The 15,495-nt window shown below is 53.4% G+C and overlaps 1 protein-coding gene across 14 annotated transcripts in view; it reads right to left on the bottom strand.

Moving 5' to 3' along the window:
• Tns1 (tensin 1) overlaps positions 1 to 15,495 on the bottom strand; it is a 213,641-nt gene that overhangs the window by 77,690 nt on the left and 120,456 nt on the right. For 11 of the 14 annotated variants that reach the window (XM_021197450.2, XM_029539336.1, XM_029539335.1 and 8 more), the window contains 7 exons: positions 14,928 to 14,978; positions 9,734 to 9,789; positions 7,832 to 8,012; positions 6,018 to 6,068; positions 4,977 to 5,099; positions 4,556 to 4,620; positions 3,215 to 3,298 (listed from right to left, as the gene is read on the bottom strand). In XM_021197450.2, the coding sequence (XP_021053109.1) occupies positions 3,215 to 3,298; positions 4,556 to 4,620; positions 4,977 to 5,099; positions 6,018 to 6,068; positions 7,832 to 8,012; positions 9,734 to 9,789; positions 14,928 to 14,978 (611 nt within the window). The other 3 variants (XM_029539342.1, XM_029539343.1, XM_029539344.1) reach the window with 3 other exon arrangements.

Below are 15,495 nucleotides of genomic sequence, written 5' to 3' on the forward strand. Positions count from 1 at the left end.
CACACACACACACACACACACACACACACAACCACACACACACACACACACACACAAAGAGCAAACAGTAAAAGCTTGATAACTACAATACTTATTTTATTTCATGCTAAATGTATGGAATTTTGTATATTAACTTCTTTACTTGGGATCTAAGATAATTAACTTCTAATAAGTATCCTAACTCTAAGCTGGTTTGTAGTTGGGTTTTTGTTTCTTTGGGGGTTTTATTTTTGGGGTGTGTGTGTGTGTGTGTGTGTGTGTGTGTGTGTGTGTGTTGCTAGAGATTAGGCCTAGGGTCTCCTGCATGCTAAGCCGTCAACAGACTGAGCCACATAAGCAGCTCCAGAAACCACCCAGTTTTTCTAATAAAAATCTTGCTGCGGGAACAGAAGGACTGGGCCATCTCGTTTCTTTCCAGCAGAGACAAAAAACCAGGTCCAGAAAAAGTTGTGACACACATCAAGATCACACAAATCAGGGGATGGGAGAGAGAAGGAGAGAAGTCTAGACTTTGACACATCTCTGAACCACAGGTCAGTCCTCTGGTGCTGGCTGGTTGACATCTCCTCCTTTTCTGATTCTCTAGAGAACCAGGTTGAACCAGACAAACCAATCAGATGCAGCCTGGGACTCTATAAGAGCCAATAGCTCCACAGGAGGGTAAGACTCTAATTATGACACCAGAAGACCTCTCCCCACCCCCATCTCTTGGCCCCTAGGCCCTCCTCCAGGCCCAGTCCCTGAGCCTGGGTGGGGCCATCTCAGTCTCCCCTAGCAAGATAATCTGATGGGCACTGCCAGCTCCTATTCAAGGCCCTGTCCAGCCCCCCTGGCCCGATACTCAAACCGGAAACCTGGAATGGCAGGTTTCCATCAGATCTCCTGACCAGGCCAACAGGATGTGTCTGTGTTCTAGGGACAATGAGTCCCGAGGGCGGGTGACAATGAGTGAGTGACCCACAGGCAGAGCCCCTCCCGCTCACTCCTTGCTTTCCCTGTCCAACTACCGGGTTCCCTGTGAGCACCACTGACAAGGGAGCAGAGGGAAAGTGGCGGGGAATGTTCCGGAAGCCAACGGCTGTACTTTCTCATGTGTGTGGAGAAGGTGGCCTGCCCCCAACACACGCACTGGCCCGTGGGATCTGTTGGCAGACACAAATAACGCACGCAGTCAAATTCACGTGACAACTGCATTGCACACAGGCATGTGAGGAGGACTGGACCTCTTCTCTTTCTCATTGGGGGAAGCTTGGTCTCTGTTGCCCAGCATTACAGCGACTGTTCAGCCCACTGTCTCCAAGCTTCAGTGAGACACAGGGATGCTCCACATCCCTATTCATAAGCAGACTGAAACCTTCAGGACCAAAGGTGACTGAGACCAAGCTGTGTGTGCACATGACAGACCCCCAGGAGCTCGTGCATGGTATCAGACCTGCAGTGAAGGCTTCCAGGAGGCCAGTAGTCAGTGAGGATGTGCTGTTGGAAGGTGCTGGGCTCCTGGCTACCTGGCAAGTACTCGTGTACTTTTATTTGGGCTTCCAGCTACAATGGCAATAGTCCTCAGGCGTGACTGCAGCTCCTATCCAGATAAGCAAGGTGGGGGCATGGGTGTGTGTTGGGGATCCTCAATATAAAGAGGCAGAAAAGGCCCTTGGAATCTACAGCTAAGTCCTTAGGGGTTCCAGAAGCCATGCGAGTCTTTGGCCTCCAGCCTTCCTGCCTGCTCTGCCCAGGCCCCCTACCCTTGGTCAGGTCTCCCCACTTCCACCCTGCCCACTCAGACTGTACCCCTGGCATGCCTCATTCTGAGCCAGCCCTATTGGCCGCCCATCATTCTAGCAGTCATGGTTTGAATTTTCTTCAAAACCACCTGTTGGCCTCTGCAGCAATTGTCTGTTTGTAAGCAAGCTGTTGTTCATAAGAAGCTTGCCCACACACATCCCTGCGTGAAAGATTTAGTGCCTTGTCCTTGGTGTGAGAATGGGGTTGAGCCAGCACAGGCAGGTAGCAGGCCCACCACACACAGCCATACCAGAATCCCTACTTTCTAGGTCTCCAGTCTAGGCTTGGACTTGCTATGACTGCAGCCTCCCCGGGACCAGTTGACCCTTAATGCTGCTCATGGCCCCTGTGGGTCAGGCATCCCTGAATGTCACAGGTGTCATCCACGGGCGGATCCCGGCAAGGTAGCAGGTGGCATTGTCAGACCCGACCCTGACTCCCAGCATCCTAGCCCTTGCCTACATTCCAGCTCAGCCACCACTCACTGCGGCCCCTGGCCCTGGCTCTACCCTGACCTCAAGCGTCTCATCCGTAAGAAGGGTCCCCTGGATATCATCAGTGGCCCAGGTAGGGCTTCAAAGTCACTCCAGAGATTCCAGAGTCACTCCAAAGTCTCCACCAGAGATTCCAGGCTGTCTCCATGAACACAGCCAGTTCTCCCCGTCACCCTCCATGTCAGAGCACTCCCCAGCGTGGGTCTTCTCTTTCTTCCCTCCCTTCTCTCTCTTCTTTTTCTCTTTCCCCTTCTCTATTCCATCGCTCCTGTCTTCCCTCTCTCTACTCTGCCCTCTCTCCCTATCCTCCTGTTTCCGCCTCTCTGTATTCTCCCCCAACCTCTGTCCTTCTTCATCTCCAACTCTCCCCCCTTCCCATTTGGCTTTTTTGGGGTCACTTGTTGAACCATAGCTCCCTCGGGGAAGGGAAGGGACTCTGCTCTGTCAGCCTGGATGTCCCAGTACCCACAGCTGCAGCAGAGTTCCTTGACTTTGGCGATGCATGACTCCAACTGGTCCTGCTTCCTGTCTGGGCTATTATTATGACACTGCAGTAAGAACGTGTGGCTGGGACCCTTAGCAAAACATTATAAATTCTCCCGAGAGATGGTGTCCCTTATAGAGCTATCTATGACTTCCCAGGACAGGCATTAGGGACATCAATGTATGTGTACTCATCCACAGGCTGGAACAGCATTTGTCTTCCTTTCACGGGGACCAGTTCCCCTACAGTTGTGCCTTAACAGCACGTTTTGTGCTAGAAGCTGCCGAAGCCAACTGACACCCCAACCTGTGGGCACCACCATACCTGTGCCACTGCAGGCTAAATGCCCATGCTTGGTACACCCTCAATTAAGTAGCTGTCCACCCCCTGAGAGTGCACAAGGCCAGTATCCACCACAGGAAAGCATAGATTGGGCCTGGTCCCAGGCACCCACCTCCTCTGGGATGGCTGGCCAATGGGCACGATCTTGTCCTCGTAGAATCTCTTCATTGCAAACCGGTCCAGAGCCTGGTCAGCACTGTGGGGAGACATAAGACAGTCAAAGAAGCCCACTCCTACAGCCAAGGGCCTCTTGTCCCCTCCCTCAGAGCCCCACCCCCAGGCTTGCACAGCCCCTCAGCCAATTCTGGTCACCGTGGTCATACCCATCCTCCAAACATGCTACCCTGAGGAGCCTTCAGGACAAGCATGCTCAAGCATCTCCAATCTGTGTGGCACAGGGCTCAGCCAGGGGTTCCACAGCCTGGCGGCCTGGGCACCGATCTCTAGACTGCTACCAATTGGCTCCGGGGACAGAATCCTTTCCATCAAACCTCATCCCCTCATCAAATGAGGCTTAAAGGGGGTGGGATGAGGTGGCACCCATTAGGGCTTGGCACCCATGGGTGCACATGTGTCCACTCAGCAGACACAAGGCTGGGCTGAGAGCCTCCACACAGCATACAGAGATAATTCTGGCATTCCAACAACTTTCAGTCCTGTTTAGAGTAAATGCAAAGTCCTCGTTAAGGCCAGCAAGGCCATTGCTCTCTGTTACCTGACTGTCCCCAAGCCTTCTCTGACTCTATGGTCACCAGTCCCTGTTATCCCACCCACAGCTCCTCTCTAAGACCTACAGAAATCCTTTATGCCTTTAGAGCCACAAGTCCCCGGCCACATGCCTGTTGGTATAGCCACAGCCATGGATGCTGCTGAGGGACTTGATTGGTATTTGAAGTCCTCCAGGGCAGGCCCTGGGCTGTAACCTCTACATTCTTCCAAGTGCCATCATAACATGGTCCAGGACACAGCAGCCTCTGGGTAGCCATGCTAGATGAAAGAGCCTTCGGCCTCTGTGCTGACTGGGGTCAGAATGGGATCTGCATACTGGCTGGTTCCTGTTCTTTCTCCCAAATACCCAGGCCAAAAGACATCCCTGCCGCGGGCTTGAGGTAACTTCCAGATTGTCCCCTGAGCCCAATTCTGATGCAGTATCTCTTTCTGACTCCTTCCTGGATCATCGAGTGGAACGGAAGGCAACTGAGGGAGAATGAGTAGCTCAAAGCTGTTGTGTGGGTGTCTTCCACGCGGGAGAAGATGCTCTTCCCTGTCGCCTCAGAGCGACATCCTGCCTCAGAGCTGGGGGACACTGTGTCTATCTCTGCGGGCTCCTGTACCTCTCGTCTGTCCTGCTCCTCCGTCTGAGGGCAGCTCCTTGCCTCAAGGTGGGAGAGGGGCGCCCCCACGTCAACACTCAGAGCACAGGAGCTGGGATAAAAGACAGCTGGCCTCTCACCTGGCTGAAATGTTGCTATAGTGCAGATACGCGGCAATAACAACCCCAATCCTGCCTCGGTTTCCCTGAAAGAGGCCAAAAGCAATCATTGGTCAAAGAGGTTCTGCTGTCAAAAGTCCACCCCAAAGCCTAGGGGCCAAGGGTAAGAGAGGAGGGTGCTGTTCTGGAGAAAGAGGAACACTGGGGAGAGAGGCAGGAGGGTGGGAGTCAGAAAAGCCAGCACACCCTCCACCGCTAGACACATAAGTCACTGCCCTGCCCCCATTTGTTGGAGGTACACTCTTGGGCAGAAGCTATCATGTTCTAGGATGGAAAACACAAATGGGTGAGCACAATCACATTATCTGAACACCCGGGCAGGTGTGCACATGCAGTTGTACACACACAGGTATGCACACACATGGACAGCCCCTGCTCTGACCTTGTTATGGAGAACAACGACATTGTGGGGGTCTGCATTGAGCCAGGTGTCCATGGCCTTACAGACACTGCATATCTTCTCCAGGGCTGGGGTGTGCAGGTCAGGCCAGCCGAATTCCAGGACCTGTGATTGAGACATAAGTAAGCACAGGAAAGCCCAGGAACGCCATCAAGCTGGCCAGCACAATGTGGGGACAGCCACCAGCAGCGTCAGTCCTGTCCTGACCACCAGTCCTGCTGACAGGCGAGGCTTAACGAGCAAAGACCGTGACCTGCGACCTAGACTCGAAGTAGGGTCTTAGGCAAGCCATGTCCCTTTCCCAGAGCTAATGTCCTCACAGGGGTGTGCCAAGGTTTACAACATGAGACTGTGATCTCAAAGCTTCCAGAAAGGCCTGAGCCCAGCTCTTCAGCTCCCCTCCAAGGCCAGTTCAAGGCTGACAGGGTGTCAGAGGAGAGGAAAGGGTCCCCTGATGCTCACAGACCTTTGGATACACAGACTACCTCTGAGAGAAGTCTGAAGTGTGCAGAAGTGGGCTTCCCAGTGGCCTTCAGCCCTCAAGGCCTCCTCCAGCCCTCTCTAATTTCACAAAACACTAAATGAAAAGAGCTGCTATTTGGCAGCGTCCGCAGAGCATGCCTAAGCCAGCTGTCCACTTTCAGACACACGATCTGAGCCCCAGAGCAGTCTGTTGCTTGCTTAACATCCCATAATGACAGGCACCAGAATCCAAAATAGAAGCCAAGGTCCCCTCTCTAAAAACCCACTTCGCAAGCAAAATAAACCCCGGGGACAGGCACATATAGAGAAGTCACAACCCCAGTCCCGCTCTTAGAAACCTGTGTATTCCCTCCCCAGGGCAGATGAGGTCAGAACCCACTGTGTGAAATTTCAGTTGTTGATACTACAGTCCAGTTTGCCGATCTGAGATACCCTTGAACTTGGAACTGTCGTGGCACTAACATAGGAAGGGACATGTTCTCTCTCCCGCTAGCCCAGGCTAGGCTAGGCCCAGTCTTCCCAGGACAGTCCCAGACTCACCTTAGCATGCAGCTTGGTGACGTCAGGCCTCTGCTCAGAGAGGTTGAATAGCTAGAAAGAGACAAAGGGGGGACCAGTAAGAGTGATGGGGAGGACACTGGGAGGGGGAGTTTGTCCCCAGTGGTCAGGATCCCGGCCACAGGCCAGCCATGAGCTCTTGGACTCCTAAACCTTCGTCACCCTCTCCCCTAAGGGAAGTTTCCACCACAACAAACATGTTGGTCAACAGGATCAGCAGTGAGTTCTCAGGAAAGGTGGAGGCTACCACACTCAGCCAGGCCCCCTTGCAAGCGAACATCCTGAACTTGGGGTGAGGAGGGATGGAGCCCCGCCCACTGGTGCTAATGGGCGTGTCCCTCTCTGGCTTTAGAATGGAATCTCCCAACAAGACTGCTTCTCACTCTTCTACCACGTGGAGTCTACTCACATCCCAAAGCCGACCCTGTTCCTTGACCCCCCCCCCTAAAGGGCTGTGCAGAATTGCTTGCCTCTATCTCATGACTACGAGTTTGACAGTCACTGTCATATACCTGGAGGAGAGCGGACAGACTCTAGAATGGGCAGGAGGGAGGGGGCTCCAACAGAACACAAACATCCTAGAACTCTGCATTCACTCCCTCAGCAACGCCCATTTTGCAGATGGGAAAACTAATGGCCAAAGACCATACATTCAGCTATCACAGAGGCAGAGTAAGAACCAGGACTTTCTGATGTTTAAAGTCAGGCCCTTCACAATGCTCATCACAAATGATGGATGGACTGCTACAGAGGCTATCAACTCAGAACTACAGGACCTGAGACCTTTGCAAGTAGTTAGGGATCTTGTTAGGAGACACTCTTGGATGCAGGGTGATCTTAAGATGAACAACCGATGTCCTTATAGCCAGAAGGTGGAGGCAGCGAATAGAGCCAGGTGGCCACAAGCCAGGGAATGTCTGGAAGTGCTGGGAGAGGCCAGGAGTGAGAAAGAAGAAAGGAAGGCAGTTTTCTCCAGGATTCAGAGGAGCATGGCCTCCATGACACCCAGATGCCCAGCCTCTAGAACACATTCCTGACATTTTAAGCCAAACAGTGTGTGGCCGTTTGTTCCAGCAACCCCAGCACCCTTGTGCAACCTCCTCAGCCCAGCTCTGTTGAATGTGGCAGGCAGCACCCAGGGGCTTAGGGACCACAGTCCACCCACCCCCACCCCCACCAAGGGAGTCTATGACTCCCTGGAGCAGGGACCTGAGCCACCTTCCTACTGTAGAGGAAATCTTTGCCAGCCTCCTCCCTAATATCAGGTAACTCTAGCCAGGCATAAGGGTTCCCAAAACTACACATGGCCAAGTCTACTCCACCAGAAGCAGCAGCTCCACACACAGAATTCAGCTCTCTCTTATCTCTCTCTCTCTCTCTCTCTCTCTCTCTCTCTCTCTCTCCAGGGCTGTTCTGAAGGTAAAGAGGCTATCAGGGGACCTGGCTTGTGGTGAAGGCCCAGCAAAGTGAACCTGAGTTCTTATTTTCTTCTTGTCAGCCCACTGACACATTCACACATTCTCACAATCACATGCACTCACACACATGCACTCACAAGTGGTCACAGATTTTCACACTCCAATAACACACACCTGGCTCCAGATGCTACACTCAACTGCACATGCTCTCCTGAGAATCAGCTCTCTCTCTCTCTCTCTCTCTCTCTCTAAGACAGAGTGAAACCCTGGGCCTTGCAGGATGCCCAGGATAGGGAAGGGAGGGTGCTGGCAATGGGGAGTGGGCAGAGACTCTCGCTGTACAGGAAGTGAGAAAGAGGAAGGGTGAGGCCCACCCACCAGGTAGTTGCCCCCATGCTTGGACTTCAACATCTGAGCCACTTCACGGAGGTTGCTGCGGAAGTTCTCCTCATTGGCTGTGCTGGGGAAGGACACGGCGATGATGCGTTCGGTGACATACACCAGGTCCAGCTCACAACTGTCTTCCATGGCTCGGCTCACACTCATGTTTCTAGAGAGACTGAGTAGAGGATTGGCCCAGGTCAGAATCTAGGGATCCGATCCCGTCTCTAATACCCAGTCAGGCAGGCAGAAGTTTCTTAAAGGATCCTGATGGGGAAAGACAGCGCTCCCCAGGAATGCTGGAGCAGAACCCTGGCCACCTCCATGCACTCAAACTGAGAAGACAGGAGGCCTCCCTGGGGAAGGGGCAGCTCAGGTGATATGCTTACATGGCACATTCCAGACTCCCTAAGGCAGGCTGACCCCTGCATGCTGTCCCCAGATCTCCCTACAGAGATCATTCTTGGCCAGGTCTCCCTCATTCCTAGAGGCCAGAGAAGTAAGAGAGTGCAGGATGTTTGCTGCAGGGTTGGCCAAGACAAGAAACACTGGGAAGGACCCAGGCTAGCGGCCGTCTCTCCCTGGACATGAAGTGAGGGAAGCAAAGAATTCACTGCTTTACTTACCAGGGAAGGGTCCATGTCGCCCACTGGGACAGCTCTTCCCCATCCTCCTCCTGCCTCCCCATCCAAGCTATACTCTTCCCATAAGGGGTGGGCAACACTTCTCGTTTTGTTAACCTTTGCTGTACTTTAGCAGTATGGGGTTGAGGCTGGAGCAGGTTAAAAGCAGCAGATCCTCTGGGGGTGGGGAAAAAGCCCCGGGACATCAAGGGGCCTAGAAATATCTAGATTGCACCAGGGTTGACATGGTCCTAGACGTCTGGATGGGTGTAGAGAAGGCGGCAGAAGCAACCTTCTCTGTTGAAATGACAGGGGTAGCTGTCCAGTTAAGAGGTGGACTTGAATTCTAACCACTCCTGCCCCTCTTGTATCTCAGCAACATCTGGGCTATAGCTCTGACTACTGGTCTACCCAGGGACCAGAAGCCACCTGCACATTTACCCCAAACGTTGATACAAAGTAGCCTGAGTACCCTCCACTCTCCAGAGTCCTGGCTCTAAAAGTCCTGCACCTCCCTCAGAAAAACTCATAAACCCAGCCCATTCCTTTCTAGCCTTTCCCTCTGAGAGTCAGGGGAGGGAGAGGGGCCAAGACAGGCATGAGTCAGAGGTGGCCGTCCTGGGGTAGTGGTGACCAACCAGCTCTACTGTCAGGATGGCTTCCAAGGAAGCTACAGAAGTACAACAGTGCCACCAGCTGGACAAGACTGGCATCACAGCTTTAGGTGTACCAAACTGTGAAAAGGATGGGGTTGGGGGTGGGTGTTTAAAACAACCTTGATCTATAGGAACTGTAGGCAGAAACCATGACCTTACACATTTTGTGAGGATCAGAGTGAAGGTAAGGAAGAAGGAAGTGGAGTGTGGGCAAAGCCTGGGGCCTTCCTGAGTGTTCTTTTCTTGTGTGGAGAGTGATCACTCTACAAAGACTTCCCGCCATTAGAGACCTCATTCACAAAGAGACAGAAGCAGCATGGGCCTTGATGGTGGCCCCCTGAGGGCTACTTATGGGCAATGAATGATCTTGAACAAGTCACTGCAGACACTCAGCAACTCATTTGCCAATACACAGACCTTCAGTGCCATTACAGGGACTAATGAGCTCATGTGGGAAAATAGAGAGTCCACCTCAAGGTCTGGTTTGGATCTCACAATGAAGAAGGCCAAGGGCCACCAACTCCAGGCCTCTCACTATGGCTGTACAGCACTGGTCTGGGGGTCCAGGATGGGACACGAGAACGCCCACTCCCCATCCCTTCCCCATGTGCCAAGTATACCTGATAGGCTGTGATTGTGGTTGTGGCTGTATGCTTGGGGAAACTCTCATGGAGCCCTGGAAAAGAGAAAATGTGCAGTATTACAAGAGATAGGAAGCACAGGAAGGGAGGAGCAGAGAGGAAGCTAGGTCATGGCCACCCACAGATCCTCCATGACCAACACCCTAACACTCCAACACCCAGTCACAAAACCCCAAAGGCCAAAAGTACCCGCTGTGGGCAAGACCCAGACAGATGGAAAGAGAACATCTCTGGTCAGAGACATACAGCCACCTGAGTGGCTCCTCTGCGCTGAAGACACGCTTACCAACAGTGGCTGGGTTCGCAGAAACCCACCTTGTGCTTCCACCAGGCACCATGATAGTAACCTCAGCTAGTAACCTCACAGACAGCACCTGCCTGTGCTCTGGGAAAGCTAAGGGTATCTATGCTCGGGCCAGCCCTGAACCTGCTTCCTCTGTCACGGCTCTCCCTCACTGCCCCTCCTCTAAGGACACAACACTGAGTCACTGGCTCAATGGAAAGCCTTGAGACGGAGCAGCACATATGTGGTTTATAAAGGGAATCCAGGGACCCACATTTCTAAGGATCTGTGCCAGTTATCCTGGCTCACCTGCCCTATGTCCAGGATGGCGATGGCATAAAATTCAGCAGACAGACCCAAAACTCACGTTAGTGACCCAAACTTTGCAGAGCAGCAGAATGACATTAAGACTGTGGCTCTAGGCTCCAGCATCCCGCTGGGCAGCCAAGGGGACACTTAGCCATCCAAAACCTGGTAAAATGTCACCAGCATGTCACAGTGAGACAGGACAGCCCTCAATAGCTTGTACAGGCATACGGGGGGAAAAATGCAGATGAGCCTCCTCACTCAGTGGCTGGCACTTGATAAATGGCTGCTGTCACTTTAGCTGTCACTCTCTCATTAAGAAGAACTGAAAGAGAAATTCCTGGAAGGGGAGGAACAAACGTCCCTTCTCATAAAAAACAAAACAAAACAAAACAAAAAAAAACCTGCTTTCCTCTCCCTCAGCCGCCACCATCCACTCTAATGCATGCAGGATTGGGCGCCCCAGTCCTGAATTCCTGGGCCCCACCAAGCCACCTTTCCCGGCTACCAAATGACAGCATCCCCTTGGAGGCAGCAAGGCTAAAGTACTTGCAAGGACAGAGACATAAGACAGTGGTGACTCACCCTAGGAGTTCAATGATGTAGCAGGACTCAAACTCTGACCTGGACTTGGTCACAGAGCCTAAGCAGAGAGTGTTGGGCTCTGAGGTCCAGTTCCCCATGGAGTCCAGAGTCAGGGACCCTGGCTGCAGGAAGGCTTGTCCACCCTGCCGCTGTGGGGCTGCTCAGAGCTCAGCAGAACCCACAGTGCAAGGAGGCGCTAAGCAGTGCTGTCCGGAGGAATGATTCTCAGTCTCTCAGCATTTCTGGCCCTAGGACTCAGGGTTGCATGAGTCAGGCTAGGGCAGGGGAGGCGGGGACCAGGGGTGTTTGGTTTTCAAAACCCTAAACCAGGCTGTTCCAAAACTCCCACCCCAAGGCACACAGAAAGCCAACACTTCATCTATCCCATTGCAACGGCCTCTGATGAGGAGGCCCTGACTCTCCTCAGGCCCTGGGCCTGGCTCCAAGCCCCAGGGCCACCCTGCTATAAATAGCCCCTGGGGTTTCATCTGCTATGTATCCACAGCCACTCTTGAAGGAAGCCACCACAGCTGCTTCGAACAACTGGAAGCCACAACTTAGCCAAAGCTTACGGTGCCGCCAAGATCAGGGTCAGGCACACTCAAGGAGCAGGGAGGAAGACAATAGGCCAATTGAGCCAGGGCTGGCGAAGGAACTGGAGAGCCAAGCAGCACTGGGAGCCTCTGAAGGCACAGGGCAAGGGATGCACAAGACCAGAGACCCAGGTTTCCAGCCCAGTTCCCCACTACCCTCTGGCCAAGGTTATAACACTCCACATTCCTCACTCCCGACTGGACGATAAATACTTGGCCCAGAATCTGGCCCTGCCGCCTCCAGAGGTGTGATAACAAAAGTCCAAACATGCTTTACAGCGGGATGGCTGGGACAGAGATGCACAGGAGAAACTGCCCTGGGCAGGGGACAGGGACCAACAGCTGGACTGTCACCCCCTGATGAATCACAGGGCTGGACTGCCCTCGTACCAACAGGGCTTCCTGTTTTCTGCAAGGTTTGGGGACACATGACCCTCGCCAGCAGAAAGCAAGCTTGCACGGGGACTGCGGACTCATCATGAGCTCAGGACATCAGTAAAGGGGCAAACACATGCCTCCTGTTGACTCCCTATGAGACAGCAGGGTAAACTGAGGCCTGGAGTCAGCTCTGTGCCCCTCTCACGGCATACATCCTCTCACTGGTCAACCATTCACTGTTTAGCTATGCTCTGGGCACCTGGGAGTAGGAGAGAGGCCCAAGCCTCACCCTCATTCTGTACAGTGGAGATAACCGGTCAATCACCCTCATTCTGTATGGCGAAGGTGACTGTCGATCCACCCGGGGAGAGGCACGGCAGCGGAGTCTCACATGCTCATCAGTAAAACGGGTACAACGCAGGGTTCAGGAATCTCTTACCTGCCCCACTTGGAGTCCCTGGGGGAGGTTATTTTTGAAAGGAAAATAAATTCTTGGCCTGCCTGTAGTCCCATTCTTTTCCCCTCTAGGGAATCTCAAAAGTCTTAACTTCCTACTAACTCCTCCCAAGACAGACCAATAATAGAACTTTTGATCCAACTCCTTGAGCACCAAACAGAAGTCTCCCTTATTCTAATCTCCCAAACATGTCTCTCCTTTGCAGAAAGGCCTCCACGAAAGAGCATTCCACAGCCTCCCCCACTGTCAGGATGGTCCCTCTTATATCTAACCCGCATCCTTCCTGCTTTGGGCATCAACTCCCTTTTCCTTGGTTCTTTCTCCCTGCAGGCAGGAGCTGACCATAATGCAGACATTCCTGAGTGGCTCAGGCCTGCAGCCTGGGCTCCTCTTTGCCACCTTCTGTTCCCCATAGCCTATCCATGCAGCAGGAGCTATGTGAACCTCAGGTCTCCAGTGGGCCTTGTTTGCGGCTAGAGGCTAGGAGAAAGCCTGCTTTCCTTTCAGGTCCACCAGCAAACAAAACACCTCTGGACAGAGAGAGAAAAAAAAAAAAACTGTTTCCTGAACATAGGTCCCCAGAGCCCCAGCTGAGAGGTGGGTCTGCCAGTGAATACCAGGGGTCGAGTGAGGCAGCCAGAGCCCAGCCCTTCATTCCTGCGTCTCCTAGGATTGAGGGCCCCCACACAGGCTCTGCAGCCACACCCCCTTCCTCCCCCTCCCCCTCCCCCTTCCTGCCCACCGCTTGGATTTTTCCAAAACAAAGTGCGACACACAGCTCTCGCCTCTGCGGCCTCCACTGAACACCAGCTCCATTGGAGGGAGCTGCCTGAATAGGCCAAGCAGGAAACACCTCACAAACAGGCTAGTGCCCCAAGCCTAGCCGCTCTCTCCTTCCCCCTGGCCAGAACACAGCGGAGCCCCAGGCAACCAGGGGACCATCCCTGCAGCCCTGGGTCACCCCACCTACAACAGATGTCTGGAAGCCTGACAGCGGGGTCTTCCAGTCCTCCATAGTAGCAGACCTTTCTGGAATCTGCTCTTCTGTTTGCTCTCTTCACACTCCTTTAGTGAGACATTTTCTCCTCCCTCCTCCCTCCTCCCTCCTCCCTCCTCCCTCCTCCCTCCTCCTTCTAGACAAGGCACCACTCTGACACATGACTACCTGCAGACTCTCTGATCCCACACCAAGCTATTTCACCTAAAACCTAAAACAAGATGGCATCAACCACAGCTAAGTGGCCGCCTCTTTCTTCCATGAGACCAAGGTCAAACACGCCCTTAGGGTCAATAGCTCTTCTAAGCCATCTAACCTCACTCCTTCTGACTTGGCTCTAGTTTATGGACTCCATATGGCCCAGTCTCAGGATGCAGGGGTCAGAAGTCCTAGGACATAATATAAATACACCCAGAACATCGACTCAAAGTAATGACTCACAGGCTCCCACCTTATCCCCAGGCCAAGGGTTAAGAGGCCTGGACGACACGCATCCAGAGACATGGGCGGGGGGGCATATCTCAAGCTCCTCTTTCCTTGTCTATAACATGAAACCACAACATCTGCCATAAACCTTGTCATGAAGCCATACCACCTCCTGGTCCCTAAAAGAAATAACGGCAGGCAGGCTAATACTTACTGAGCACCCATCCCAGGGTGTGCTTCAAGCTAGTTCATCCTTTGCAATAACACACACAACACTTAATTCTCGTAAGCATCATGAACCTTCGCCTGAGGACCAGTGAACAGGAATCCTCACATACCTCCACAGCGCCTTCCCCCAAAGGAGGAGTCCTTGCGGACCTTAAAACAGCTCCACTCCTTATCGCTGGGCCTATGGCGGCCCAGGATGGTACAGCAGTGTTGGTGGGCCACCCTCGGGAGCTGCTACAGCTCAGCCCCTCCCTGCGGGGCCCTCCCTACCAGAGGCCAGGCAGCTGTCAGATGATAGGGCCTCGTGCCATCAACAGCTCCCCCTGTGCCAACCGCCAAAACCACTCCCTGTTCCTCTCCAGGCCTGGAGTGGACGGAGGGGCCAGCATGGGGCACAAGACAGAAAAGACCTGAGGAGGGTGAAGGCCCTGTGGGGCCTACCAGGGGTGTGTGGCGACAAGCCAGCCCCCCCACAGAGATCAGGGGCTCCTGCCCCCTGGCCTGAGTTCCTTCCGATTAAGAACAGTGTCCATTGACTCCCCTTGTAAAACTGAAGACCATATGAGCCAGGACCAGATAACCCCTTTCCCAGAGACCTGAGTCAGAAGCAGAAAAAGCCGCCAGTGACAGTGTCTGCAGGATCTAGGGTCATCTTAAGAGCCCGGGGCCCCTTCACCTCAGCCCTGCTTCTCACCCTTTCCAAGTCTGCCCTCTGCCAGCCTGGCTCTCAGATCTGCCCCTCTGCTCCTTCTCACCCAGGACTGTCATGGCATAGTGAGGAAGAAGACCAGAGCCAGAGCCCAGCAAGTGACTTTGGGAGCCTTGTCTTTCCCCAGCACTATGGGAGGCACATCCACAAGGCAGGTCTCAGGGCATCCCCCTGACTCATTCCCCCTTGGCCCCTACCCCCTCATACTCACGCCCTCCTCCAGGTTTTTCGGAGAACTTCCAACCCGGCAGTCTCCTTCCCCCTGTAGGCAGAGGAGAGAGTGTCAGAGAGAGGTGAGATAAACAGTAGAAGGTTCCAGAATTCCTACCTGCCGAGGTCAGGACAGACAGCAAAAGAGTAGCAGAAGGTTGGGGGAGGGGTGCTTATGTTACTTGAATGCCTGTCTGTCCACTCAAAGGACCATCAGAGAGACATAAACCCTCTCCTTTGGCCCACCCCTGGGGGACACATCCATTTTGAGAGTGAGAAGCTGAGGGTCAGACAGGCTCTCCCTTACCTGAAGTCTCACAGGGAGAGCCTTTGCCTCCAGCCCATGGTTTCAAGATGACCTTTCCCATTAGACACCTCTTCCAGCCTCAGTTTCCCCACCATAGAGTGTTCCCCACCCCAATTCTCATCTTCTTCTTCCAGCCTGGGGAAAACTCTCTTTGCTCATGTAGTCCAAAAGACTGATGGGAAGTCTACCCGGCTTCCTCATCTTCTGGTTTTCCTTTACCGTGTGTGTGTGTGTGTGTGTGTGTGTGTGTGTGTGTGTGTGT

The sequence above is a fragment of the Mus pahari genome, chromosome 5 (assembly GCF_900095145.1).
Source record: "Mus pahari chromosome 5, PAHARI_EIJ_v1.1, whole genome shotgun sequence".
NCBI classification, from domain to species: domain Eukaryota; kingdom Metazoa; phylum Chordata; class Mammalia; order Rodentia; family Muridae; genus Mus; species Mus pahari.